Raw genomic sequence first — 26,446 nt, 5'->3', positions numbered from 1 at the left:
TGACTATCATTGTATGCTTATGCCTACTGAAAGCTAACTAACCGAGTAAAGATTGGTTTTTTTCTTTTTTTACATCACCTTAAGATGCAGCTCACCACTATAAATCTATATGGCACAAGTGCTGATGCTACCTACTACTCATTTAGTGGATGTATTGCGGTGGAACTGTGGAAGTACTTTAATAACTTTCAAATAAGCTTCTGTGTACATTTACACTTCATAATTAGATCATTTTTCCTTTATCCAGTCATGCATCAAAGTTGCAATGGACTTTGTCTCACCTCTCACTTGACAGAAGTATTCCGCACACTTCCAGAAAATCATAGGGCTAAAGAGGACATACTGGAGGTACGTCATATTTCACATTATAAGACTGTCAATGTGGTAGTCAGCATGTTGTTTTTCTTTTGGATACAGTATTATCGATTAAGCAACCAATACAAAAACAGATGGGATTCATATGCAGAAGTCCTTTAACATGTACCTTTAACAGATGGGATCCTGTTACACTATTCAGTTTGATTGTAAAGCTCAGCAAACTGAATTGTTTTTATTATTTGTAGACAATTTGGCCATTTAACTGGAGACTAGGTAATGCATCCCGCACTTTGTTGGTATATTATCAATGGGGTTAAGCACTTACAACCATTAGATGCATTATAAAACTACAATTCTACAAATGGTAGTGTTTTACATTTTTTCAAATTCTGGTACTGATCAGTAATATGGCTTGTTTTATGTAATTAAAAAAATTAAGATAGCGTCAACTTTAACATCCTCTAGCACGTGGAAAGGCTATTACGACATGGTTGGCATCCAAGGTTATATGTACGGTAGCATCAACTTTGCATTCGCTGCAGCATTACATGAGTTTGCTTTGTTTGGAGATCCAAATCCAATGCCTGGTGAAGACGTACATATTCCACATTACACTGGCACCAATCAAAATGACCCCATAACAAAACTTTTGATCCAATAACTACGGTGACGTAGTGATCAATCTGCAGGAATAGTTGCCACCTAATCAAACATAACTTGGGTAGATTTGCAAGAATGAAGCAAAATATAAGGTTCAAAGAAAATAACAAAAGACAGAAAGATAAAGCAGAGAAATTGAGTGAGGTGATGTAGAATAACTCTCAAGGATATATGAAGTCAAGGAAGGCATGTCTGGAAAACATGGAGCACAACAAATCAATCTACCCGAATGCAGTCCAGGTAAGCATGACTGAATCAAAAGTTTGTCCTTTGATTGAAGGCCTCAGCTAGACAAAAGATTCTTTGAGTAAACCAATTGAACAGATCAGTTGGTGAAGGCATCAGTGCTGAGTACAGTTCAAGTTCTTTTTAGTAGAAGACCATAGTTCATATTCAACTTATATTTGTATATGAAATCAATAGGGTAATAATTTGTAAAATAGTTCTAGTTTACTTGAAGCACTGGTCTATTATATGTGATCCACATAGTTCATAACACAGGATGAACCGCTGCGTAACTGGTAATTTCAACCTATAAGCCACTTGCCTGATGCACTTCTCATTTTGGTAAGGACCATAAAACCTGGGTGATGGCCTTTTTTCACTAACAGTTGTCTATATGGTTGCAATTTTAGATACACCAAGTCTCCTTCCTCAAATGACCTTTCAGTGTGGTATTTAACTATTTATCATAAGCATATTGTGGTATTTAACTATTTATCATAAGCATATTGTTGTCTGTATGCTTCATTCTAGCTTGAGCAATGAAACGGCCATATACTTTGTCGATCCATCAATTACCAGTTCAGGTAATCATTCATCACATTTCTGAAGGCAGATAAAACTTGGGATTACACTCTAGCTCTACATGTATTACAGAAAAATCCAAGCACTAAGGGACTGTGTCAAAGCAACCAAGGGACTTGCAAACAATGCATGTAACAACTGGATACTTTTTTAGCTCCAGTGCGCAGAGGGCTTTCCTACCAAATGTCGCAGTTTCTAACTGGATTCAAATCGTTCTTTACAAGAACTCTTGGATTAGACACAATACAAATCAAGAACTCTAAAATGCATGATCTTTCATCTGTCCCTCAATCTTGGACCTATAACTCTCACGGACATTCTTGGACCTGTAATTCTGACCAACAAACTTGGAACTGTAGCAAGTACCGACATTTCTTTGCCATAAATCAACTTTGTATTTATATATAGTTTTCAGGGAAAACAGGGCCACAAACCAAACAAAACTAAAACAACAACCAGTCTATTTCCAGATTATGTCCTCAACTCCAGTCAGTCTGAGTTCAAGAACAAAAAGTTAAGGAATCAGAAATTTCAACAACTGTAAATTTCAAACCTTTGCACTCATATTTTCCGATTCCAAGGAGTAATATATATATAAACACTCGTCATGATGACGGACACAAATGAAGATGAGCATATATATCTAACTCACCTCAAAATCACCATGCAACACAAAACCACCCAACCTAGCAGATAAACTATGGATCAAACCCCATTGAGTTTAGAACTAGGTCACAAAAATGGGCATGTGAAAACAAACTCTTCTCCATAACTTACCAGTTCAATCTGTCACTGCCACACTTTGCAAAATGATAGGCACAGACCATGCTTTCTAACTAAAAAGTTTATTTGCGGCTTTGTGTCTCCAAACACCATGGACGGGCAAACCTCCGGCCGAGTTACCGCTCCCATCTAACTGTTCACCCCCATTATCTGGCTGAGGATCAGAATTTTTAAGATCCAAGAGAGCGGCAGCAGAGCCATCACCCAAGCGAACTCTATGGAATTTTGAGGTTTTCTTCCGCTGCTTGCTTCCTCCACCACCATCCCCGAGATGAAGACTAGATCCACTAACAGCAGGCACCGGATCCTTTTGGCTCCTCGGCTCTGTTGGTGCTTGACTGCGAGAGTTTAATTCATCCTGTCGTTCATCAACTATCAACTTTGATTTACCTTTGGCAGCACGGTATCCATCCTTCGACAACACCTCAACCACTTCTTCTAAAGGCCTGTGATTTGATTGAAGTTCCCGTACAGAATTAATGATGCTATCTGCTAATGTATCCGCAGAACTACTGTTTTCCGCTTCAAGACTCTTCCCTTTAGACTTGCTGTTTGCTATTTCTAAACTCTTCCCTTTGCCTTTCTTTGAATCTTTCAATCGGACATTGCCCTGAGACCATCCATTATCTTGTGCCCCATTGCTTCGCATACTCTTATTGTAGGCATCAATCAGCTCTCTCTGCTTGTGAGTATCAGGACAGAGTCTAGCCAAGTCAAGGACAAGATGCAACAAGCCAAACTGCCGAACAAAATCTAAATATACATCTGTGTCAACTAAACCCTGACGATACTGCCCTGATATGTCCTTAAAAACACTGTATTTCTCTTCGTCAAAGTCAACAGCAGCGCGAATCTTTTCCACCAAGGACTTGTTAGCAGTTTGAACATCCGCCACTTTCAATATAGGCTGAGTTGGCTGGTTAGTTGAGGGCATCTTACATACTTGTGCAGCAGAAACTGGAGGGAAATCAGAGATGGAAGGTTGAATTGTACCATTCTCAACCAAATTAGGGGCAGGTGCAGAGTGGCTAATCCTAGCAGAAGAAACAGACGATGAGAATCCAGGAACTGTTGTCTGTCGAGTCTCAACTTGAGCTTGAGCAGAACTTGCATAACTAGAAGGCCCTGGTCTACTCCCAGAGGCCTTTTTGTTCTGACCGGAACCACGTGATATCGAAGGTGAAACCTGTGTTGTAGGCCATGCTTGAGCTGAACTACTAGGTGGTACTACAGGTGCACGCCCAGCTGCTGGCCAGGCCTGACTGGCACTAATAACAGGCTTAACAGCCACCTTGCGTTTGTTTTGCCGGCGGAGATGAGCTGCCATAGAGTTATTAGGCAAACCATCCGAGATGGGTGTTGATTGACTGCTTCCAGGTGCAAGTGGAGGAAAGGAAGAGTCCTGCAAAGGCGCTGTCCCAAAACTTAGCCCCCCCAAGGCTTGAAGGTACCTTGAAGATGCTTCGGCATCTGTCGTACTTAAGGATTCAAATGGACTAATAATTGGATCAATATCATTTGTATCTCCAAGATCTGAAGCAGCGTGCCCAGTGGATGATGAAGTACCATGAAATGCGCTATCATCGGTAGGAGATGTCTCCAAACTAGCTTGAATTGCCATAGAAAGTTGACTATCAGAAGAATCACGAGATTCACGATGAAATGATCGACCTCTTCCACGCCTATTATCTTGTTCACTACTTCGTCGATATCGGAAGCTAGTCGGTATCTGTAACAAATAATATTACAATCAGAACAGAAATCCACCAAAACAAAATGCAAGTTGAGAAGGACTAGCTAGCCTAGCTGAACGCAAAATACAGATGAAGAAAATAATATACTTACCTGGAGAGCAGCATTACGCTTGGAACGAGACATACGCCCCGCATGTTCAATAGTATTGTGCCTCTGTAGACTAAACTATGTAAGTAAAAGAATAAAATGTACAAGAGGCAGGGACACACAGACAAGTTTGTCAAGATCTAAGAGGTTACCTTCATTTCTGCCTCAGATTGGAAGACAATAAACTTTTTGGCAAGACAGGACTCATCTTCACATAGGAAATGGCTGTGGCGGAAATGCATCTATAAAAAAAATAAATAAATAAGAAAACATTCACAACAATTAAGAGGCAGCCCAACAACATAGAGTAAGTATACAAATAACAGTAGATCTGATAACTTGCCTCGAGATCATCATAGTTCCTAAAAAATTCATATTGTCCAGGACTGCATTTATCAAAACAAATCTCATATGAGCTTAACATTATCTTAAATCGTAACGAAAAAGTTAGAGCTCTTCTCAAAACTATATGGCTTGGTTACCCGTGGCATAAATGACATTTAAAGTGTTCAGTACCCATGTGGGTGTAATGTTCATTATCGCCATAGAATGGTGTTCCGCAGAAGTCACACATAGGATGCCCCATAAAGCCACCTCTTTCACTCTCACTTCCATCAACTTCAGAGTCACCCGTACTTATATGCTGCTTCAACTGTGCTTTAGTATACAGCTTTTGTTCACAAATAAATACCTTGTTTGAACAAAAGAAGATAAATTAGACCAAAGGGGACAGGAAGAAGACCACTTCAAACGCAAATGACAGATAAATCCCAAATCTCATATAGTATATATGCATTTTACCTTCCTTGCTTCCAAACATAGAGGGCACATAGACAACCTATGCTGGTGATACAAATGACCCTTGAGCTGACCAATGTTCCTAAACCTAGCAGGGCGACGCTTGGGGTTATCATTCGTCTGCTCCTCGGCCTTGTCACATTCACTGCACGAAAGCTTGCACATTGCCTTGATCATCTTGTAGTGGTCGACATCATCAAAAAACGCTTGCGTGTCTTCATGGTACCAGTACGGCCCCGACCGGCCCTCCCTCCCTTGAGCCGGCAACACCGAAAAGTCCTTGATCATCTTCGTATAGTCCCCTAAAGCCTGCAAATACAGCACAATCTCAAGTTGAAGACCTATCGAAACCGACAAGCTAGTACCAAATCTCACAAAAGCAAGCATCATTCATAGCATATATACATATACATCATCGATAGCATCAACAGTAAACTCTATGAAATCAGAGGACCCATAAAGATTCAATTTTTGAGCAGAAAGATTGGAACTTTGGGGACAAAATGGGGAATTGAGAGGGACCTTGGTGACGAAAACGACGTCGGAGGGGGTTTTGCAGATGCAGCAGCGGCGATCGTCGCAGATGAAGCGGAGGCGGGCGACGCAGGTGGAGCAGACGTCCTTGTGGCCGCAAGCGCCGTAGGCAACCCATTCGAGGGAATCGGCGCACACGGCACAGCTGTCGTCCATCGGAGATCTGTCTAGGGTTTTGAGGGAAGATTTGATTAGTCAAGAGCGGTGGGTGCAGAAAATTAGAGACGGACGCGATATTGTGATATTCCAAAGGTTTTTATTCTTCATGCTCCCAAGAGAGATTAATAAAGGGGCACTTTCGTAATAAAATCCGGATGGAGAGGCATATACATATAGAATTGATTTTTTATTTTTTAAATAAAATTTGCACTTCAATTATACAATAAAAACTTGGTCGGAGGATCAGATTTCATTCTCTTCTTGACCAATCTGTGACGACGGTGAGTCGATGAACAATGTAGACATGTATACGGTATACCTAATCAGCAAGATTTAGCAGCGTTTGGACCGGGTATAATCGTCAGACTTCTATATGTCAAGCCCATCAACAATAAAACAACAACAACAGCTTTGACACCCCGCCAATCGCTTCCCGAATGGTGCCATGACGCGCTCTCACGACCACCGCCAATAAGGCTCGGCTGGAACACAAACTGGGCATCAATCCCACATTGAAGAAGAGGAAAGGTATTGGATACTCCTCACCCATAAATGGTAACTTCCTCTCTCTTCATTGATTACGTATTTACTACTTACCTCACCATTATTCTATCAAAGTAAATACATTGGACTAACTTAGGCATTAGAGAGTCAAAGACTGCCCAACGCGGTCTTCCTCCTTGACGTCACTTTGTATTTCATTTGACAGGCTTCTAGAGCGACAAGAGTAGATCATCGCTAGGCTGGACCATTAACCATTAGCATAAAGGAGTTATCCCACTGATAATCCACCTTATCAACAAACAGTTCTCTATTGTCTTCGAGATTATGGATTTAGAGGCCAGTCTCGGTTTTTTCGTTCGCATCTCTAGGATTTCGACGGTGAAAACTTGGTTGAACTTAGGGCAAAGCGCCGAAGCTTAGGCTGCCTTTGGAAGGGTGTGTCGTCGGTTCGTTTGGATGACAAGGGCTCAACAAAGTGGCAGTTGGGGCTTCATTGAATTGGCTGGAAGCACATTAAAATATAGACTCGCGTCAAAGATACACGAGACGCTTATAAAATAACAAGAAGAAAGACAGAATACATACATACGTTCTCTCTCTCTCTCTCTCTCTCTCTCTCTCTCTCTCAATTCTCCCTCGATTTTCTCTCTCAAGTTTGAATATCGATCGGAAGCCAGTCATATCATTTGTTGGTGAATATCAGCTTCCTGCTGTGCCAGTTCCACCATCATGGCTTAATCAAAAAATTTACTGATGCTCACATCTTCGCTCATTCCCTGCAAATCAACATAAAACCCATTATGTCTAGATATGGTAATTCTTTCGCAGTTTCTATAGTAGCAAGGCACATGCAAGAAACTTACAACTTAAGTTCATGAAAAAAGAAAAAGTCTATTTGATGTAGAAAACACTATTGATATGAAAAGGGATATGAAAACCACACACCCCAAATTGAAATTCACACACCATTTTTCCTTTTTTGGTTAATAAATTCATAAAAAGATAAAGTCTAAGTCGCTAAAAGACAAAATTTAAACTACTAGAAAAAGAAAAAAAGTGTGTGGATTTCACATAAAAAAAAAAAGATAGTAAATACATGAGTCGCTGAGAGGGTTAGTGTGACACCTAGAAAATTTGATCAGCTTAATTTGAGGTCATTCGGTAATTAGCTTATTGACCTCGATGATATTAAAAATGTGTTTGAGGAGATCTTCAAAAAGTGTAACACGTACGGTGAAATCCTTAATTAATTTTAGAGTTGGATAAAATAGTACACGACAAGACAAGTTTGTGGGAAAGTTCGAAAATTATTCGGAATCACGAGGTATTTTCTATAATTTTTAGAGATTTTGAGAATATAGAAAATTGGTTTAGAAAATTATGAAATTCATTTGGTGAGATCTGGGACGTCCATTCTAAGTCGGTTGATTACAATATAATAGAAGTGGGATTAGACGAGAGCGGCTCGGATTGTTCGAGACTCTCAGACCCTCAACTTGAATCGGTGGATGATGACCGACTGGAGCGATCATAACCCCAGCTTCCGACAACGCATCGACACCATCTTCTTCCTCTCTTTGTGCCCCACAGGCTTGTATACTTAGCTCACACATGCAACAAAGACAAAGGAGAGCGACAATAGCTTTGGGTTCCTCGGCGGTGTTTCTGCAATTTTCTGGTGACCGTCGACAACGTATGAGGTAGGAAACCTGCTTCCCTCTCTTTCCCCTCTGCGTGTTGTTGTAATCCGTCTATGGAATTGTTCGATTTTGACTGATTTTCGTTTATGGGTTTCTTCGGCTCCGCCGAGTTCGCCGACGCCCGCGACTTTCACAGCTCTTTTGGGTCACTTGTTACACAAAGGAAATCATTGCTTCGAGCTCCATGCTTATGCGTAAGTTGTTTCGGAACTCGATCATATCATGAGAAGTCTATATTTGGGTGTTCTCTGTTGTTGTCCGCACCACAGTTAGTGGTGATGGTTTTAGGTGTTCTTGTATCAGTTTAAGTGCTCAGTTTTGTTATAGAGTATGAATTGAAGCTTGGCGGTATTAATATACAGAATTTGGTGAAGAGGTGGAAAGGAAGGATTACTTGTAACTGATGTGTTTTTCGTTGGAACTTGGAAGCAGACTTAAGTTGAGGATTCTGCTTTGATCTATCTGACCTTGAAGGTAAACTCTCAGTTCTATGAATTAGGAGATTGTTATAATTAAGATTGACATGGCTATCTTTGGTGGTAGTGTTGTAGATAAGCTTATGCATGTTGAGAATGGAATATATGAATACATCTAGTATGTTGAGATTTACTAGATAAGATCGTTATAGTTGATCGATTATGTAATTGTGGACATGGTCCATAACTGGTTGCATGCAAAATGGTTGTTAGCATGCATAGAGATTTGGTTATGTTGTGGAGTTGAAATAATGGATAGAAACTAGTTTTGACATGAAATTATGATTAAGCAATTGTTGAGGAAAATGGACTAGATACTACGGGTGTCCAAAGTAATTCCATATGTAGGATTACTATGTGATGTATTTGTAAAGCAAATGACTTCTTATGTTTAAGGCTTGATAATGGAAAAATATTCCGATTTCAAGTTAAGGTTTGGAAATTAGAACCAAATGGGTTTTAGATACGAAATTGGTCAAGAATGAGATTATTGATATTGATTGGTCAAACATGGGTCTCGACGATTAGAGTTACTCGTCGTAATTGTTTATGCTTATTTGATAAGTTGTTAACGATTGAAATGTCGGACATTAGGGACTCCAGTTACCCGAGGAGCTGAAGGCTCGTGGTGTTGGGAGTTCACGAGAAAAGTCTCGGATTCCAGGTAGGGGACCCGGAACTCCCTTGATGAATGATATTTGTTTTATAAAATGTTTATGCATATATGATATTGCATGATCCGGTTATCCGATAAAAATATGGTAACCGGTGTTATGAGATATTGATGGCTTGAGAGTGAGAGGAGCATAGCGACTACCTTGGGTTCGATCCCCTAAACCTCCGAAGGGGCCTTTATGGACGGAAGAGTGTCTTACATCCCTTGTGGAGTGGCATTGCTTCTAGGCGATAGAGCGTTTGTGGACACTCGCTACACTTACCTGTTGTACACATATATAATGAGGTAAGTTGGGTAGTGGGTCTAAAAATGACCGGTCATCAGGTACAGTTTTATGGCGCCATATTTATTTGATCATAAAAATGTTTTTGAAAGTTTGTCGTTCATTAAATATTTGGATTCAATCTTGTTTTTATTTTGGGCCCTATGAAACTATTTCTTTATTTGTTTTCAAGAGTTCCTTGAGCAGCAAGGACGAAAGCTCACCCCTACAACAGTTTGTGGATGCAGGTATTGTGCACTGGGACGGGATAGTGGCGAGGAGTTAGGTGTGCATATTTATGATTGGTAACTTGGTTTCTATGTTGTTCCCCTTTATTTTTATATTTGAGTTTCATGTATCAAATTCTATCTTGTTGGTCTTGTTCTGTTCTGCTTCGTAATTTTATTTCTTTAAGTTTATTTATTATTGGTCATTCCGTAAATCAAATTTTAGGCGAATGGAAAAGCCCAATCCTATTATGAGTTCGTTTTATGATACTCTAATTGATAATTTGTATTCCTTTGAGTTCATGATTTCATAATCATTCCTTGTATCCAAGTTTTTGGTGAATTAAAGTACTTTGAGAAAAATAAAGATTTTACGCCTCAAAATATAATCTTACGCTTCTGTTGTCTTTTTCTTAAATGTTTTCTTATATTAACTGCCTTGTATTTCTCCTTTTGAGACTCTGTGGCACTGTGACGTGCCTAAATTGAGGAGGTGCAGTTTAGGACGTTACAGTAAGAACGATTAATACCCGTTTTACCCTGTATAAATAAAAGTATTGCTTAAAAGATATTAATAACTAGGGGCATAATGCGTGTCAAAATATAGACTCACGACAAAAATACGCGTGATGCGTTTAAAATAACAGGAAGAAAGACAGAATACATACATACGCTCTTTCTTTCTCTCTCTCTCTCAATTTTCTCTCGATTTTCTCTCTCAAGTTTGAATATCGATCGGAAGCCAATCATACCATTTGTTGGTGAATATCAGCTTCCTGCTGTGCCAGTTCACCATCATGGCTTCATCAAAAAACTTATTAATGCTCACGTCCTCGCTCATTCCCTGCAAATCAACATAAAATCCATTATGCCTAGATATGGTAATTCTTTCGTAGTTTCTATAGTAACAAGGCACAAGCAAGACACTTACAACTTAAGTTCATGAAAAGAAAAAAGTTTATTTGATGCAGAAAACACTATTGACGAAAGAAAAAGGGGAAAAAAAGCGATATGAAAACCACACATTCTAAATTAAAATCCACACACCATTTTTGCTTTTTTGGTTAACACATTCACAAAAAAGATAAAGTTTAAGTCACTAAAAGACAAAATTTAAATTACTAGAAAAAGAAAAATGGTGTGTGGATTTCAATTTAGGGTGTGTGGATTTCATATCCCAAAAAAAAAAAGACAATAGATACATGCTTATAAAGATATTAATAAGTAGGTGCATAATATGAAATATGGCTGGAAACGTGTCAAAATATAGACTCGCATCAAAGATATGTGAGACACGTATAAAATAACAGGAAGAAAGATAGAATACATTCATACGCTCTCTCTCCCTCTCTCTCAATTTTCCCTCGATTTTCTCTCTCAAGTTTGAATATCGATCGGAAGCCAGTCATATCATTTGCTAGTGAATATCAGCTTCCTGCCGTGCAAGTTCCACCATCATGGCTTCATCAAAAAATTTACTGATGCTCACATCCTCTCTCATTCCCTGCAAATCAACATAAAACCCATTATGCCTAGATATAGTAATTCTTCCGCAGTTTTTATAGTAGCAAGGCGCATGCAAGAAACTTACAACTTAAGTTCATGAAACAAAAAAAAGTCTATTTGATGCAGAAAACACCATTGACGAAAAGAAAAAGAGAAAAAAGGGATATGAAAACCACACACTCAAAATTAAAATTCACACGCTTTTTCTGTTTTTGGTTAATACATTCACAAAAAGATACAATTTAAGTCACCAAAAGATAAAATATAAATTACCAGAAAGGATAAAAGGGTACGTGGATTTTACATAAAAAAAGAAGACTGTAGATACAATCAGTGGCTGAGAGAGTAAGAACGCATAATACCTGTTTTACCCTGTTATTAATAAAATTATTGCTTATAAAGATATTAATAATTAGGGGTATAATAGGAAATTTGGTTGGAAGCGCGTCAAAATACATACTCGCATCAAAGATACGCGAGACGCGTATAAAATAACAGTAAGAAAGACAGAATAAATATATACGCTGCTCTCTCTCAATTCTCGCTCGATTTTCTCTCTCAAGTCTGATCGGATTGTGGTTCTGACGCGCTCGATCTCTCTCTCTCAGTCTCGCACTCTCGCTCTCACTATTCATATCTCTCTCTCGCGATTGCAAATCCCAGTGGGTAATTTTGATTTTGATTGTGTTGTTTCAATTCTGTACTAGATATTGATATTGTGTTTGTTTCAATTCTGTTCTAGTTTCATTTCTCTCTCTCGATTTCAAATCCCCGTGGGTCATTTTGATACTGATTGTGTGTTTGTTTCAATTCTGTTCTAGGTTTTGATTTACGATTTGAATTTGATTTTTGATATTGATTGTGTTTGTTTCAGTTCTGTTAGTTTTTGTTTTACGATTTGAATTTGATTTTTGGATTGATGATGGGTGAGTTGGGTGAATGGGTTTTAGGAGATAGGATTGGGGAGGGGGGTTTCGGGTGTGTGTATAAGGGTTACCCACTCAAGCTTGAGAATGGGGCCCCTGGTATCATGGCCGTTAAGGTTGCAGAGGCCTCTCATCCATTCAAGGTTGATGCTTTGTTGGATGAGGCCAAGCTCCTTTCTCTCTTTCACCACTGCCCTTTTGTCATCAATTCTTACGGTCAACAGTGGGCTTCTTCCTCTCTCAATTTGTTTTTTAGAAATTTGCCGCTGGAGGCACCATTAGAGATAGGATTGACAATTCTGCATTGTCCGAATATGAGATTAAGGAGTTCACTAAGTCTGTGCTTAGTGGTCTCCAGTGCATTCATGACAAAGGTTATGTGCACTGCGACATAAAGCCGACAATATTCTTCTTGCCATGATATGGATTCTCCTGTCGATTTTGTGGCTAAGATAGGAGACTTTGGATTAACTAAGAGTGCTCAGAACTTGCATTCTCGCCAAGGCACTAAATGGTATTTGCCTCCTGAAACTGTTCTCTGTAACATTCAGGGGAAACCGTCTGATATTTGGGCAGTAGGATGTCTAGTTCTAGAGATGTTGACTGGTTCGTTGTGGACTTGTAAGTCAACTGAGTACCTAGGCGTTTGGGCTTCTAATCCAGTTATTCCTTCACACTTGTCTGATGACGCCAAGGATTTTTTGGCAAAGTGTCTAGATGTAGATGCTTATAAGAGATTTACGGCTCGGCGTCTCTTAGCTCACTCATTTCTTATGAGTAATCAGAGTGTTGAAAAATTACCCAAATCGCCTACATTGTCACAATCTCAGCATTGTCATAATCGGTTGCCTAGTTTTATACCCTTAGGGGACTCTAGTTCCCATGAGGCACAAATGCCCATTGAGAGTTCTGGATTAGATGATGATACCATTTTCCCTTTGGCACTCATGTCAAGACCTGTAAGACATGTGGTTGCAGACAAATGGTGCAAAAAGCCAACAACTTTTGCTGTAATGGGCGCTGCATAGTTTCACATATTATCCAGAATCATAGCCAGTAAGCTGTTTATAATCTAGGGTCTCCTAAGGTCAAATGGACTCTGAAAGAGTTTTGTGCAATGATGAGACAGCCTCACTCTCTTGATTGCTATCCGGCTTTGTGTAAGAACAATTTTCTATCCAGCCTTCTCCAACTCGAACGGTTATTTCCCTTCTACTTAACATAGTTCGGTTCACATTGTTTTCTATTTTTCATTTTTTCTTTGTTCATGGAACACAAGAAATCTCGATAAAGGAAGTGTTGAAGAATAGTTAGTTTCCTGGGCTTGAATGTCGGGCTTAAATTTGGAGAAGAAACACATAGTTTCTGGGAACTGCGTGCTCCCTGGTTAGAACCTCTAACGGGTCATATTCTATATTACTCCCTAGGAAAAGCTATATATCTGAGTTGAATGGCACTTATTGGCTGAACTGCTGGCTTGTTGACAATGTTTATATCTCATGATTTAAACATTGGTGCACAAAGCCAACAACTTTTGCATAGTTTCACATATTATCCATGTTAGGTTCAAGCTTTTTGTGAAATGCATGTTAATGGTGTGGGGTTTTGTGTTCTCGCAGCCCCTGTTAGAAAAAAAAAAAAAAACTCCTGTATAGTCAGGTTCCTGCCACAAGTTCAGTATCTGAAGCTTGGTAAGTGTTACTATGTCACAAGTTTACTATCTGAAGCTTGGTAAGTGTTACTATGTCACAAGTTTACTATCTGAAGCTTGATAAGTGTTTTACAAGGATAAGTGATTTGAAAATGCCAAATCAGTTGATTTCAATTGTAACTGGAGCTGCAAGACTGTGTTGAGTGGTGAGTAGTCTTTGTTCCTTATAATTGTCGCTTGGTGTGTCTCTTACCATTAAACGTCATTTGCTTCTTTCTATCAATATCATAAGCAACTGTTATTGATCGTTAATGTGCCCTGCTTTCTCTCTTCAGAAGATCAAATCTCAAAGCTTTTGTATGTTATACTGAATTACTGATGTCTATTACTGATAGAAATAATGGCCAAGATTCCAAATATATTACATTTACACACACACACACACACACACACTTATCCTTTTTTAAGAAAGGTGTAGGCAATCTAGCGACCCACTAGATGCAACCAGAAGTCTAAATCAAATCCCTGACTCTGCTAGTCAAATTTACTCAAACACCAGAAAATAACCAAACACAGATCCAAACACAAATCGAATCCCTGGTTCATTTACCCCAAATTTGTCCCAAACACTATTCTCATTCAAAAATCAAACCCTTCTAGTGAGTCATTCAGTCACTAGAATTCTTGAACTACGAGTGGCTTGATCCCTCTTGAAGGGTACGTAGGCAACCCATTCAAATATCTGGGTGCAGCCGCAAAAACAAACACATCTCATCCATATTTTGGTTTCTTTACATATGGAATCAAAGGGTGTTTCCCTATATTAATTATGTTTCATGTTTAAACCTTAGTTTGTGAAGCCTGGTAAGCGTATGTATACTAGGATAAGGGACATGAGATGCAAAATCAATTGAAGGTAAAGGTAGTTCAGTAACTGGAGTTGCAGGATTATCTTAGTACATACATTGTGTCTTATCTTCTTTTATTAGCAGCTTTGTTTTTCTCATATTTAGTTCATCAAACATTATATGCAGGACAGACAATGTATCAGGTGGACTTTCACCGCATGGGAAATTTGGTATGCATTTGACTGACTGAAGTGGCCCTCAACTCAATATTGTGAAGAGAACTTTGCAGAGCATTTGTATTGTTCAGGTGCTGGTGTTTATTATGCAATAGGGTATGTCTGTCTGAGTCTTGAACACTGTGTACTCTGCTTGAGATGAGATTTACCTCCATCAGTTGAGTTCACTTGATAATATCTAGCCTTGAATCATTTTTATAATACATATGCTTGGTCTATTAAATTAAGTTTGCATTAGTACATGCATATATATGTTTCTTGTTTTGAAAATTGGAACATCGTAGAATTGTGTAGAGGATGTGATTTATCTTTACTTTTGAGTTTATGACTAAATGAGAGGGCTACTACTGGTGTTAGTATATTGTGAATCGGGACACTGGCTATTGTTACAGGGAACTAGATTCATATTTTTGAAGCCTCTTTCATGAAATGCCTCTAAACTCGGACTGTAAATTATAGACAAGTAGGCAAGGTTCTTGAGTTTGTACAACCTTTTAAGATGATTTTTTCTGCAATAAGTCTTTTGAAATATTGCATATTATGCACTTTGGAAATGGAAATGGTAAAAGGAGTGAGGTAATTGAATCTATGTTAACTGGTAGCTATTTATGATCACTTTAATTGGTCTTTGAGTTCCTCTTTCAGGGCTGATTTTGCAAATTATGTGCATCTAGTGTTATAAACTCCCATCCATTTATATTATCGCAGTATGTGTGATTTGACTTTCTGTTATGGCCGAATACTTCCTTCAGTTTCTTGAGTTTTCATGAACTGATCTGTGTCACAGCCATGATGAAGCAACCATGTTTACCTTAAACAAATGTCTGCTGCAGGTTGTCAACGATTATGGTGCTAGCTGGGTTTTGCATAGTTTAAAAGTTTAAAACTATAGAAGCGTTAAAAGATCACTGAACTTCCATTTTGACAACCGGTAAACATCTTTATTGCAATATTGTGCATTCATTTTCTCACTGGCCAATCTTCAGTGGATCACCTTGAAACAGAAAAAATAAAAAAAAATAAAAAAATTATAATTAGATGTATAATCCCACCTAGCAATTGCTAAAGTCTCCAGTTTCACAAATGTTGTGGGGTCAGGCGGGAAGATTAGGGATTAGTCTAGTCAAAGATTCGGATACCCTAGTTTAAAAAAAATGAAAAAGATATATTAACCCATATGGTGTAGCATCTCTTTGCTTCTCTTTTTTTTGGTCTGAAATATCTTTATCTTTGCTTCTCTTATCTGTCATCTAACTGATCTTCTTCCTTTAATGTGATGCCATGAGTTGAAATGCCATAAACGCTACATGTGAGGCCCTTGTTGATGCTGGGATTCCTCTAAGGCATGTTACTGGTAAAGTAAAATGTATGTTCTGGTCTTTTTTTGGTGAGTGATGTCAATACTTTCTTTGCTGGTGTTTGCAGTTGCTATCTGTTGTTGCTTGGCAGAGTGGATATGTCATAGACTCATAGTGGATCCAAGCAAGCTAGAATAGCAGGTTGTACTTTGATTAAGAGCATTAATTTTACTGTACAAACATTTTGTATTCACAAACTTGCCCTTAATTTGGTGAGCCACAACTGAAAACATTCCTTGACATATTTGAATTTGTATTTGCATATTTGGTCTTCCCAAGACTCGGTCCTCTCAACCCTTCCAGAAGGGCAACCACGTGTGCTAGGTGAACCAATAGAACTTGGGATCATCACCTCAGTGTCTGATATTTTTCTGAGCAGAGACGATGCTACTTGGGAGCAATTTGTGTGGCCGCGCTCCTGCAACACTTTGGCAGGAGCACCATATCTCCGATGTTAAGTCTGCTCTCTCCCTCTCACTTGCATCAAAGGACTACGGTGAATGCCTTCATAAAGCTAGTTGATTTCACATGCTGGCTAAAGTAGAGCCACTAGAGTCTTCATTGCTAGTACAACTGTAGAACTTCCCATAGTCACCCAGAATGAAATGGGCAACAGAAACTTGCCAAATTTATAAGGTGCATTAACTCTTCTGCCATTTCTAGCTGTTGGTATTGTTATCGTTGGGTTTCTCTCATATCTCATTGTGATTGTTTTGGATATTTGTTCTTCAGTGAAATTATTTGAAGCTTAAGAACATGTAACTGTGGCCCTAAACCCTTAAAATAAAACAAAAGGTCAAGAGATTCGTAAATCGTAATGGTGACGGCTGTATCAGTCTTCACTATCAGAGGATCTCATTTAGCGTAACAAACTCGTCTCCTTTGGGTTCAGAAGTCATCTCTATGGGGTATGGATCATCTAATCAACTTGTATACATCTTTTCATACAACGGGTGAATGAACACATTATTTTCATTCACTTTCCAAACTTGAAGGAAATCTCATTTGGTGTGTTCCACTTCAGTCTGACTTGAGTATACCTACTGACGGAGTCTGTTAGATTTACTACAAAAAGTACATACCATCTTAGTTCTAACTTCTCTTTAGAAACCCGACCTGATAAGAAACTTTGCAGTTGTCGGAGGGTTATATCATAAGTAGGATCCGCTATGCAGAACATCTGCAGAAATGTGGGGAAAATCGTTTAGAACGAGTAATATGACAAATATTTACCCAGCCATGTTAAGCAGCGTAAGCCAACAGTACGAGGAACATTCAAGTCTTGCTCACCTTGAGAGTATTATGAATTCGATCCAAAGCCATGCTTCCAAAGTTTGTGAGTATCCCCAAAATAAATTTCTACAATAAACCAAAGGTCGTTTAGAAGAATGGAGCCATGCATTTATCCAATTGCAGATTCAAGACTGATAATGAAGAAGATCAATAAAGATTCTAAATTTTAAGAGGCAACGATTCATGTTTCATGTTTTAGTTTTTGCTATTTTCCCCCTTCCCATAGCGGGAATGCTGATTAAGGGAAAGGTATTAGTCTACCAAATTTTGTTATCCTGCAGGGGAAAGTGAAGGGAATTGAGAGCAGACCTATTGAGTTTGTTGAGAAGGTTTGGAGTTACATTGAAGAAGTGGTTATGTCTGTGTTAATGCATAATACAGAAAACTATTGTCAGCATCAGTCATGCATCAGAAGAGCTAGCCATAACCTCATAACAAGGATGAAAGAATGGTCAGTTAAGTGGATGAAGGAGACAGTGGAAATGGAGAGCCTGACTGATTATACATGTAATCCAGAATATGTATCTGAATGGACTAGGCTGATGGGTCAACAAGATTCATTTATGAACGCGCTGTTAACTGGAGAACACTCTACTATCCCTGTAGAAGGTATGGGGAAGGTTGCAGTTGGAGACCTTAGGCAGTATCCTGACTTGAAAATGAGGATGACTGCATATTGGAAAGTCGTGTTGAGAAGGCTTGTTGACTGTATGGCTTTACATTTGCAGTTGAATATTTCAAAACTTGTGAACAAAGACCTGGAGATTGAGTTTTTGGGACCAAATTGTGGTGGCGGGATTGAGAAAATGCTGCAGGAATCTCCGTAGGTTTCAGTCAAGCGCGAGAATCTGGTTAAGCGCATCAAAAAGCTGAAGATTGCAAAGAGGTTGTTGCCAAGATCTTGGATGGCGTTGCTGCCTCTCAGAGATCAAGTGCTTGAATAATAGCGCATCAGTATGCGGTCTCTCTCTAGCTAGTAGTAAAAATAATGGATTTGCATTACTTTTGATGTAGCTTTAGTTTGCTCAACGAATCTTTCTTTCACTTGACAATTCATGAATTAAGATTATACGTAATGCTCAATACTCAGTGACTACTTGTGAATGATTGCTTGATATATATACGTAAATAGCTACTAGTCTTTTGAGTGGCTTCATTCTTAACTACTTGGTTAGCAATTGCCTCGAAAAGAATTAGGACATGTTGAAGCACAAAACAATACCCTAAATTATAGTACAGTATGAAATTATGAAGACTTTAATCAGATTCACAGTTCACTTCTACAGGGAAACAAATTATGGAATTAGCCCTAATTGTTATCATCAGGTGGAAATTAACAGTTGTGTTCATTGATCTCTGAATGAAGAAGAAAATAATAATGAAAATGGGTCAGCAGAAAATTAAAAATGATTTTCACGGATCTGTAAGAAGGCCACAATTTTAAACTAATTTTCAACAAAACAGTAGCAAAAATCACAATACAACAGCCGGAACTTACAACTGTATAACTTCTCTTTTGGCATAAAACAATGACTCGATGTTTACGTTGCATCCTATGAAATTTGCCTACAATCTCTCTCCATGAAGCCAATCATATCATTTGCTGGTGAATATCAGCTTCCTGCTGTGCCAGTTCCACCATCATGGCCTCATCGAAAAATTTGCTGATGCTCACATCCTCACTCATTCCCTGCAAATTAACATAAAACTCAGTATGCCAAGATATGGTACTTCTTCCGCAGTTTCTATAGTAGCAAGGCGCAGGGAAGAAACTTACAACTTAAGTTCAGGAAAAGAAAAAAGGGTCTATTTGATGCGTCTTTTTGACCATGTAAAAGAAAACACTATTGACCAAAAGAAAAGGAAAAACAAAAAGGATACTAGATACATGAGTCACTATGAGAGAAAGGACGATGATGCTTATACCTTTCTACGCCTTGTCTTGACCATAAATTCACGAGCCAGGTGTTGAATCGGTGCGGGTTCAAGTGGTCGCAGAACAATACTCTTGTCAAGAGGATCTCCAGGAACTATAGCCCAATGATCAAAGACTGAGAGGCAAAAAGCTTGTCCTTGAGTATGGTACCTCAAGTCCGTCTCAAAACCAAACGATTCTATGACAGGTAAAAATGCCTGAATACAAGGAAAAAGAAAAAGAAATGAAAATAAACACATACAAATATTAGGTACACAAAAATAAAATAAAACAAGACAATGATGATTAGTTTTCAGAATTTTCCATGGGAGTGAGATTAATTACTTTATTTACTGACTTGAAAATTATAAACCTTGTTATAACAGTACAGAAGCACGGCTATATGTTGTTAATTCACAGAATTTATAAAATTAAAAAAAGAAAAAAAATGAAATTGAGGGTTCAATTTCTCAGTAAAAACCCAACTTATCAGCAATAAGCACATCACAATAAAACCCAGAACCAGTGAAATGTAACTGAAATACTGCACGAGGTTCAACAACTGTACCTTAACAATGTAAGCTGGGGTCCCGGGTTGAGGTACATCGGCTGTAACATGTCCACGCCTGCGAGATAAAACAGTGTAGATTGCAGATATACAGTCGATTGGCGTTTGTATCTGTAACAAAGGCATCAAAATTATCAGAAAATGAAACACAATGCTTATCAAAGTGGATATGCATATATTAAACAAGTTGGTTCGTCAGGATCTCTATAAAAGGAAAGTATTAGATGACTGTAGCTTGAAACCAAATATATCAAAAAAATATTCATCTGTGCTTTTTGAAGAAACATAGAAATAACATATTTAGCTTGACAAAGTACATTTTAACTTCTTTTTTTATTGGTCGAATACATTTTAACTTCAGTTAGGATAAAGGGCTATTGTCTAATAGGATTATTGCTACTAAAGATGCGCAGATTGTTACAACCATTTTGTTATGCGTTAACACAAAACGAAACAAGCTATGAAGAAGATTTCTGAAAACCAAGTCTTTTCATATAGACTGAAGATTATTTACCTCCACATAATATACCGGCTCCATGAGCCGTGGGGTTGCCATTAGGAAAGATGAATAGGCCACACGTCTAGATGTGGGAATGATTTGACCAGATCCACGATGTAAAGGCTCAGGTGCAATCCTTGCATCAACTATCTTGAACTTAACATTTCTGATGGGTTCATCACATAGGGGTCCTTCTCGAGCACCCCACTGAAACCTGTCATCAGTACCAACATGGTGAGTTATGATTAACAACAATATTGGGGCAAAACAAACAGCGACTTATTCATTACCCTTGCACAATCGAGTCTTTCACGGCATTCAGTAAGCTCTTGTCAACTTCGGTAGAGAGTGTGTCATCTAGTAGTATGTTGGGTCCCTAAAACATACATCCCTTCGTCAAATAAAAGCATACAAAGACATGAAATGTATGACTACTATGTAAAGGGGATGAATAAAACAAAAAGTGTATGCATACATCTATTATAAAATAACTATTACAATGTAAATCGTAAAGCTGTTTTATATAGATTATATTACCTGCTTATCAGGACCAAATGCCCATATGGACCTTGCAGCAAGAACATCCCACTCATATCTAGTCTGGAAGAAATTACCTATATCTCTCCTAGACCAATCGATGCTTACTACACCTTTCTCAATGTCCTCCGCAAGTCCTCTCTCCAACGGTTCTGCAATCTACAAATTAAAGGTGTTCAACTAATCATATATGTGAAAATTGAATCAAATGATTATTTAAATTAGATATGCTCTTACCATAGTTATTTTATTCTTCTTGTTTGGTGTTTCAGCAAAACACTTCATTGATGAAGATTCCACAACTGTTTCGCAGAATGAAACAACAGGATCTGCAACCTACATTGCAAATGACGCTTCAAAAACCACAGTATAAATTATCAACCAAAACAATTGGCACTGCAAATAACTCATCAGGTGAATTTGATATGTTTGACATGACAAATAAGAAAAATGAAGAAGTGGTGCAAGTGAGCAAAATATACCTTGACTTCTACTTCGGAGTAGAGCTCTCTGAGGTCCTTCATGATGGAATCCAAGTACAATTCTCCTGTACCTAAGATTGTGTGCTCCCCAGACTCCTCAACTTTGGTGATGGCAAGAGGGTAACTCTTGCTGATCTTTCTAAGACCCTCCACCATCTTTGGCAACTCACTGGGATTCAGAGGCTCAGTTGCCGTTTTCACCACTGGGAGTGTATTGAACTGAAGTGGACGGAATATGTATGCCTCCTCATCATAAGTCTCATTACAAAGAGTGGCAGTCTTCATTATGGAAGCATCCACACCTTCGATGAGAACCCAAGTACCAGGAAGAGCTTCAGCTATAGGTATCCGATCCCGAGCTTGATAAAGCCATAGCTTTGTTACTTCTTTAACCGTCATGTCCTCCTCATCATCAGGTGAATAACCTTCTCCCAGTACACGAACTGTCTGCCCTGTCTGAATCTTCCCAGAGTAAACCCTACCAAATGCATCAAACACGCTACAATCGGACTTGGGATACAGCTTGGTAACATTAACCATCAACGGGCCATTGGGATCACATGTTTTCATGGCTTTGTAAATCTCAGAGTCTTTTGGTCCAGTATATGTGTGGTCCACTTTCCTTGTCGCAGCATCTTTAGGAGAAGGAATATGTTGCACTAGCATATCAGTAAAGCCCGAGGCAGATCCAAAGACTGAGCTACAAGCCAACCTCAGTAGAGGCCTAACATTCAATTTGTAAGCTGCATTGCTAAGGGTGATACCAAGCTCAGCAAGAGTTGCCTCAACACTCTTTTTATGTTCTCCGATCACCTGGCTATAAATTTTATACAGAGGTTCAAGCACAAACTGCACAAACGACCTTTCTCCTCCACTTACAGGGGGTTTTCTTCTGAATGACCTGTCCTCAGGATGATAATACATATCTCCCCATAGACGAGAAGCAAACTGGTCAGCGTCAAAAGCGATCCCATGAAGCTTAACATAGAGCTTCGCAAATGATTGCAATGTGAACGACCATCCTGCAGTAGCACTTGCAAAGCATACATTTCCAGCAACAGGATCAATGACTTGTACATGACCAGCAGTTGAAGAGGCAGCTGTTATGTGGTTATTAATCACTTCCAGTGTATGCCTAAGCTTGAAGTAAGCATCCCTTGGGGGCAATTTTAGTTCTGTTATCAACCTGTCAACCTTTGAAAGGAAAATGCAGCCCATTAGAATAACATTATAGCCAATGGAAGTAACCACTTTATATAATGATCAAACAGAAATAGAACAGCCTTTGAATAAAAGAAAATCTACCTTGTTGATCACAACCACAATTGGTAGGCGCTCTTGGATTGCATGGCGTATAGCCCTCTCAGTATTTACCTGTTGATCAAAATCATAAGATTGTTAACCATTGCAATAATGAAGTGTCCCAGAAAAAAACCAAGCCACATAACTGATACATAAACAAAAGTTTAGAAGGTTAAAACTGTAACTGCATTGAGAGTAGTAGAAAACTATGTTTCAAATAAGCTACAATGGTTGGACCAAAAGTAAGAAGCTACAGTATCTTGGGTAAAGGAAATATTATTATATGTAGTGAAGAGGCATCTGACACTCAGGAGAGTGTGTGCACAGGGACTATATGCAAAATCATTGTAACTTCAATAGATTATAACAATTGAATTGAATGTTTAAAGTGATTTACAATACCTACAATAAGGCACTCATTGGAATATTGAAATAAAACAATGAACTTCTTTTAAATCTCAGTAAGATGTAAAATCACAGTGAGCATAATGTGTATAAAAATAATTTTGCAAGGCAAGCATGCAGGAAGGCTAGTTCTTCTATGGCTGCGGCAGTGATATACGATAGCCATGTCATGTTGAAACATGTTATAAGCTTTCTAAGCAAGTATATCCTGCAACCGGCACAAGATAACCAAAACACCCTAAATTTCTGCTTACATGAAGGTAGGTTCTGCTTACATGAAGGTAGGTATCTCATTAGGTTAAGGTTTCAAATTTTCACCAATAGGTTAAAATATTCTGGTTTTAATTTAAAAAGTGATAGCATGATCAGGACTCTATTCCACACGGACAGAGAACCATAACATATTCACTACCCATGAAATAATAATAGAAAGATAAAGCTACTTACCATCATCCCTTCTGCAGCATCCACAATGAGGACAGCACCATCAGCGAGCCTGAGTGAAGCAGTCATTTCATCAGAGAAATTGACATGACCAGGAGTATCCATGACATTGCACAAGTACGACTTTGAATTGCTATCCTCAAGCACAAGCGACATCGGAACAGCCTTAATAGATATCCTCCTCTCCTGCTCGTCAATCCTCGTATCAGTATACCTCATGTGCTTATCGCTATTCGCATCAAAAGTAGACATATGATGTGTCTGCTCAACCAACATATCCATAAACACCGTCTTCCCATGCTGCAAGTGCCCCACAAGCGCCACATTCCTCACCAGCGCAGGGTTCGACATAAGCCCCACAAGGAACTGTGTGGACACATAAGTCGAAGAGTCCTTGACACCAACCTCAAACTTAACATTCCGAACCGGCTTGATAATCGGCTGCTCAAGCGGCATGGCATCTTCATCCATGACCAATGTCTCAACATCTTCGCCATAAACCTCCTCTGCAGTAGGATAATACTTCTTATCCTCAGCAAGCACAATCTGGTTGTCCATGTCTACGTCATTTGAAGCCGTCATCCACCCATTCGGAGCATCGTCACCGTCGGATGCTGCGCCTCTATCATCCGTCCTATCCGGAAGCTCCTCATCTTCTTCCTCCCTCTCACTCTCCTGGTCAGACTCGATTTCGGGACCTATATAGTTCCCGAACTCATCGTAGAGACTATCATCCATCTTCACAACTCAAATCTGCTACTGCGCAAAGCTAATTAGTATCACAAGTCCGATATCGAACGATTTAGGGTTCTACTAGCTCAAAATGTAACGCGAAAATCAGATAGGGTTCGATTTAGGGTTTAGGTTTTCAAATGTGAGCATACATGGAGTAGATAAAGGGAAGAGTGAAGGAAGAGTCTTACGTACCTGGAAATCGGAGGTTTCTAGGGCAAAGAGCAAAGAGTCTTCAGCGCCAGAGTTGAGAGAGAATGACAAGGGTTTAGAGGGGGGACAGAATATTTGGACCGGGAGCGCTAATTTGAGGGGACGGAACCCAGACGACGTCGTTTTATATTCGTTTTATATTTCTTTTTATAATTTTTAACTCGAAAGGTTTCCCTAAATCCGTATCCGATCCGTTTAGTAAACGGGTTACCTGGTCCGTATCATTAGCGGATCAACGGATCAAATTTTCCCTTCCAAACCTGTTTTAAAACTACGGATCAGGAGCTGGTCAAGGTTCCTTATACTATGGGTTACGGGTTGTAGTAAGTAGTACAATAATGGTTTGTCTAGAATTACAGTATAGTGAAAGAATCTTTAGCATACTCCGAATATAGTATTACCTATAAATGAATAATATTTGTACTATGGAAATTATTACTTTGGATGAGTTATGTTATTCTCGATATATAAATTATTTATTTATTTATCGACCAATGTTATTTATTAATCAAGAGAGAGTTCTATGTTATTTATAGCATCTTTTACCGCATGACGTAAAACTTTGCCTCTTTATTGATCAGATTATTGTAGATTACAACATGAACACAAATATCCCCTAGCGGGCTGCGTAAAAATAGAATATATCATGTGAAACAGCCTAAGAGAAATGTTTAGCTATCTCTATGTTGCAAACCCTAGGATCAAGAGTCTTGATCAATAATTGCCTTAGTAGCATATGAACTATGTATCGAGACAGGTGTACAAATGCCCAACCCAACTTATTTGACCACTTTTAGGACCACCCCACGCATAAGGGGCTTCCTCAATAGTCTTTATAACCTTAACTAGAAGCCAAAGCTCACTAGTTAAGATAAAAGCACATAGACCCACTAACAACCCCAGCAAGAAAAATATAGCAAATTAAAAACCAATTGGCTCAACTTAACAAAAATATTGAGCTAGTAAATACTACTCCACCTGTTTAATTATCTTTTTACTATTGTATTCTTATGTTATATGATGGTTGGATGCAAATTGTGAGAGTGGACTAGGACTTGGACTAGTCTTTGTCTAGCGCGCTGCTGTGAGTAGTTTAATACTTACTTTCTACTCTTTTTTTCATTTGTAATTTCTTCTAGATATCCATCATTGTTCTCACTTTTCATCTGAATATCATTTGAGGGATTACTCCTTTTCTAGGATAATGCATAATATTTTACATATATTTTTTCAAAGTACAGAGGATGGATATTAAATGGGACCATATTCACCTTACCTTTTTTGGTTTCTATTGAATCGAAATAGAGAAATATCGCTGATACAGTGAAAGATAAAACATCTACCATTTAAATATATTGGTCATTTCTAAAAATATTCTTTAAATATACCTTGCTTAGGTTTGAATCTCATCTTGAATATTCCTAAAAATTGAGTTAGATATAAGTTGTTTAAATGTCGAATTCACTTTTCATCCTAAAATTTATCTCTGGTAATGCTCTTATACCCTGTAGACCGAAAGCAAGAACATGTGCTTTAGTAGCAAGCCATGAAATCACTTAAAGAAAAAACGGTTGCATATGCATAACCAAGGTACTTATAATACCTCCATCGATCAGATTGCTGAATTTATGTCGCAAACAAAAGGAACAGTAGTCTCTGTTTCACTAAACTAAAGCATAACATAAAAGAGACTAAATTGAGAGATTTTTTTTTGTTTTGGTAGACTTAAAATTTGCACTCCTACTTCCATCTCATATTTTAATATTGTTTTACTCCCTCACTATT

At 38.5% G+C, this 26,446-nt stretch overlaps 4 protein-coding genes and 1 non-coding gene across 5 annotated transcripts in view; 3 read left to right on the top strand and 2 right to left on the bottom strand.

Annotated features, from left to right (window-relative positions):
* LOC101314231 overlaps nucleotides 1-297 on the top strand; it is a 16,448-nt gene extending 16,151 nt beyond the window's left edge. The window contains exon 25 of the mRNA XM_004308517.1: nucleotides 248-297. The gene's annotated coding sequence lies outside the window, so the exon portion shown is untranslated. The remainder of the gene's footprint in view (nucleotides 1-247) is intronic.
* Nucleotides 298-2,163: 1,866 nt separating this feature from the next.
* Nucleotides 2,164-5,898, bottom strand: LOC101294793. Its single transcript, XM_004307027.1, has 7 exons — nucleotides 5,731-5,898; nucleotides 5,212-5,517; nucleotides 4,893-5,101; nucleotides 4,754-4,796; nucleotides 4,563-4,652; nucleotides 4,414-4,476; nucleotides 2,164-4,297 (listed from the first exon to the last, which is right to left on the bottom strand). Exons 1-7 carry the CDS (start codon nucleotides 5,896-5,898, stop codon nucleotides 2,618-2,620), a joined length of 2,559 nt encoding a protein of 852 aa, XP_004307075.1. The 3' UTR covers nucleotides 2,164-2,617.
* A 2,036-nt stretch (nucleotides 5,899-7,934) lies between these two features.
* On the top strand, nucleotides 7,935-10,290 carry LOC101294597. The gene is made up of 4 exons (XR_185213.1): nucleotides 7,935-8,105; nucleotides 8,216-8,299; nucleotides 8,468-8,579; nucleotides 9,185-10,290. It is a non-coding gene; the product is annotated as an uncharacterized LOC101294597 (transcript).
* A 1,585-nt stretch (nucleotides 10,291-11,875) lies between these two features.
* LOC101294301 (mitogen-activated protein kinase kinase kinase ANP1-like) lies at nucleotides 11,876-17,079 on the top strand. Its single transcript, XM_004307026.1, has 6 exons — nucleotides 11,876-14,035; nucleotides 14,864-15,009; nucleotides 15,747-15,844; nucleotides 16,200-16,256; nucleotides 16,339-16,412; nucleotides 16,551-17,079. The coding sequence occupies exon 1, from the start codon at nucleotides 12,601-12,603 to the stop codon at nucleotides 13,204-13,206; it is 606 nt and encodes a 201-aa protein (XP_004307074.1). The 5' UTR covers nucleotides 11,876-12,600; the 3' UTR covers nucleotides 13,207-14,035; nucleotides 14,864-15,009; nucleotides 15,747-15,844; nucleotides 16,200-16,256; nucleotides 16,339-16,412; nucleotides 16,551-17,079.
* A 1,805-nt stretch (nucleotides 17,080-18,884) lies between these two features.
* On the bottom strand, nucleotides 18,885-24,454 carry LOC101294012 (116 kDa U5 small nuclear ribonucleoprotein component-like). Its single transcript, XM_004307025.1, has 10 exons — nucleotides 23,720-24,454; nucleotides 22,871-22,939; nucleotides 21,566-22,759; nucleotides 21,321-21,419; nucleotides 21,084-21,242; nucleotides 20,837-20,922; nucleotides 20,562-20,760; nucleotides 20,048-20,158; nucleotides 19,491-19,697; nucleotides 18,885-19,254 (listed from the first exon to the last, which is right to left on the bottom strand). Exons 1-10 carry the CDS (start codon nucleotides 24,452-24,454, stop codon nucleotides 19,156-19,158), a joined length of 2,958 nt encoding a protein of 985 aa, XP_004307073.1. The 3' UTR covers nucleotides 18,885-19,155.
* Between the last annotated feature and the right edge of the window lie 1,992 nt (nucleotides 24,455-26,446).

The sequence above is a fragment of the Fragaria vesca genome, linkage group LG7, assembly GCF_000184155.1.
Source record: "Fragaria vesca subsp. vesca linkage group LG7, FraVesHawaii_1.0, whole genome shotgun sequence".
NCBI lineage: Eukaryota > Viridiplantae > Streptophyta > Magnoliopsida > Rosales > Rosaceae > Fragaria > Fragaria vesca.
Note: the sequence above shows the minus strand (reverse complement) of the source record. Positions and strands in the feature narration are given on the sequence as shown.

Excerpts from the sequence above, each read along its gene's own strand:
- LOC101294012 (XM_004307025.1), bottom strand. The coding sequence starts at position 24,454 with ATGGATGATAGTCTCTACGATGAGTTCGGGAACTATATAGGTCCCGAA. Across the intron at positions 22,940-23,719 it reads ATGCTGCAGAAGGGATGATG|GTAAATACTGAGAGGGCTAT; the intron begins GTAAGTAGCTTT and ends TTTGATCAACAG. Across the intron at positions 20,923-21,083 it reads CATTTGGTCCTGATAAGCAG|GGACCCAACATACTACTAGA; the intron begins GTAATATAATCT and ends TGTATGTTTTAG.
- LOC101294793 (XM_004307027.1), bottom strand. The coding sequence starts at position 5,898 with ATGGACGACAGCTGTGCCGTGTGCGCCGATTCCCTCGAATGGGTTGCC. Across the intron at positions 4,797-4,892 it reads AAATGTCATTTATGCCACGG|TCCTGGACAATATGAATTTT; the intron begins GTAACCAAGCCA and ends TGATAAATGCAG. Across the intron at positions 4,653-4,753 it reads GGAACTATGATGATCTCGAG|ATGCATTTCCGCCACAGCCA; the intron begins GCAAGTTATCAG and ends TTTTTTTTATAG.
- LOC101294301 (XM_004307026.1), top strand. The coding sequence starts at position 12,601 with ATGGATTCTCCTGTCGATTTTGTGGCTAAGATAGGAGACTTTGGATTA.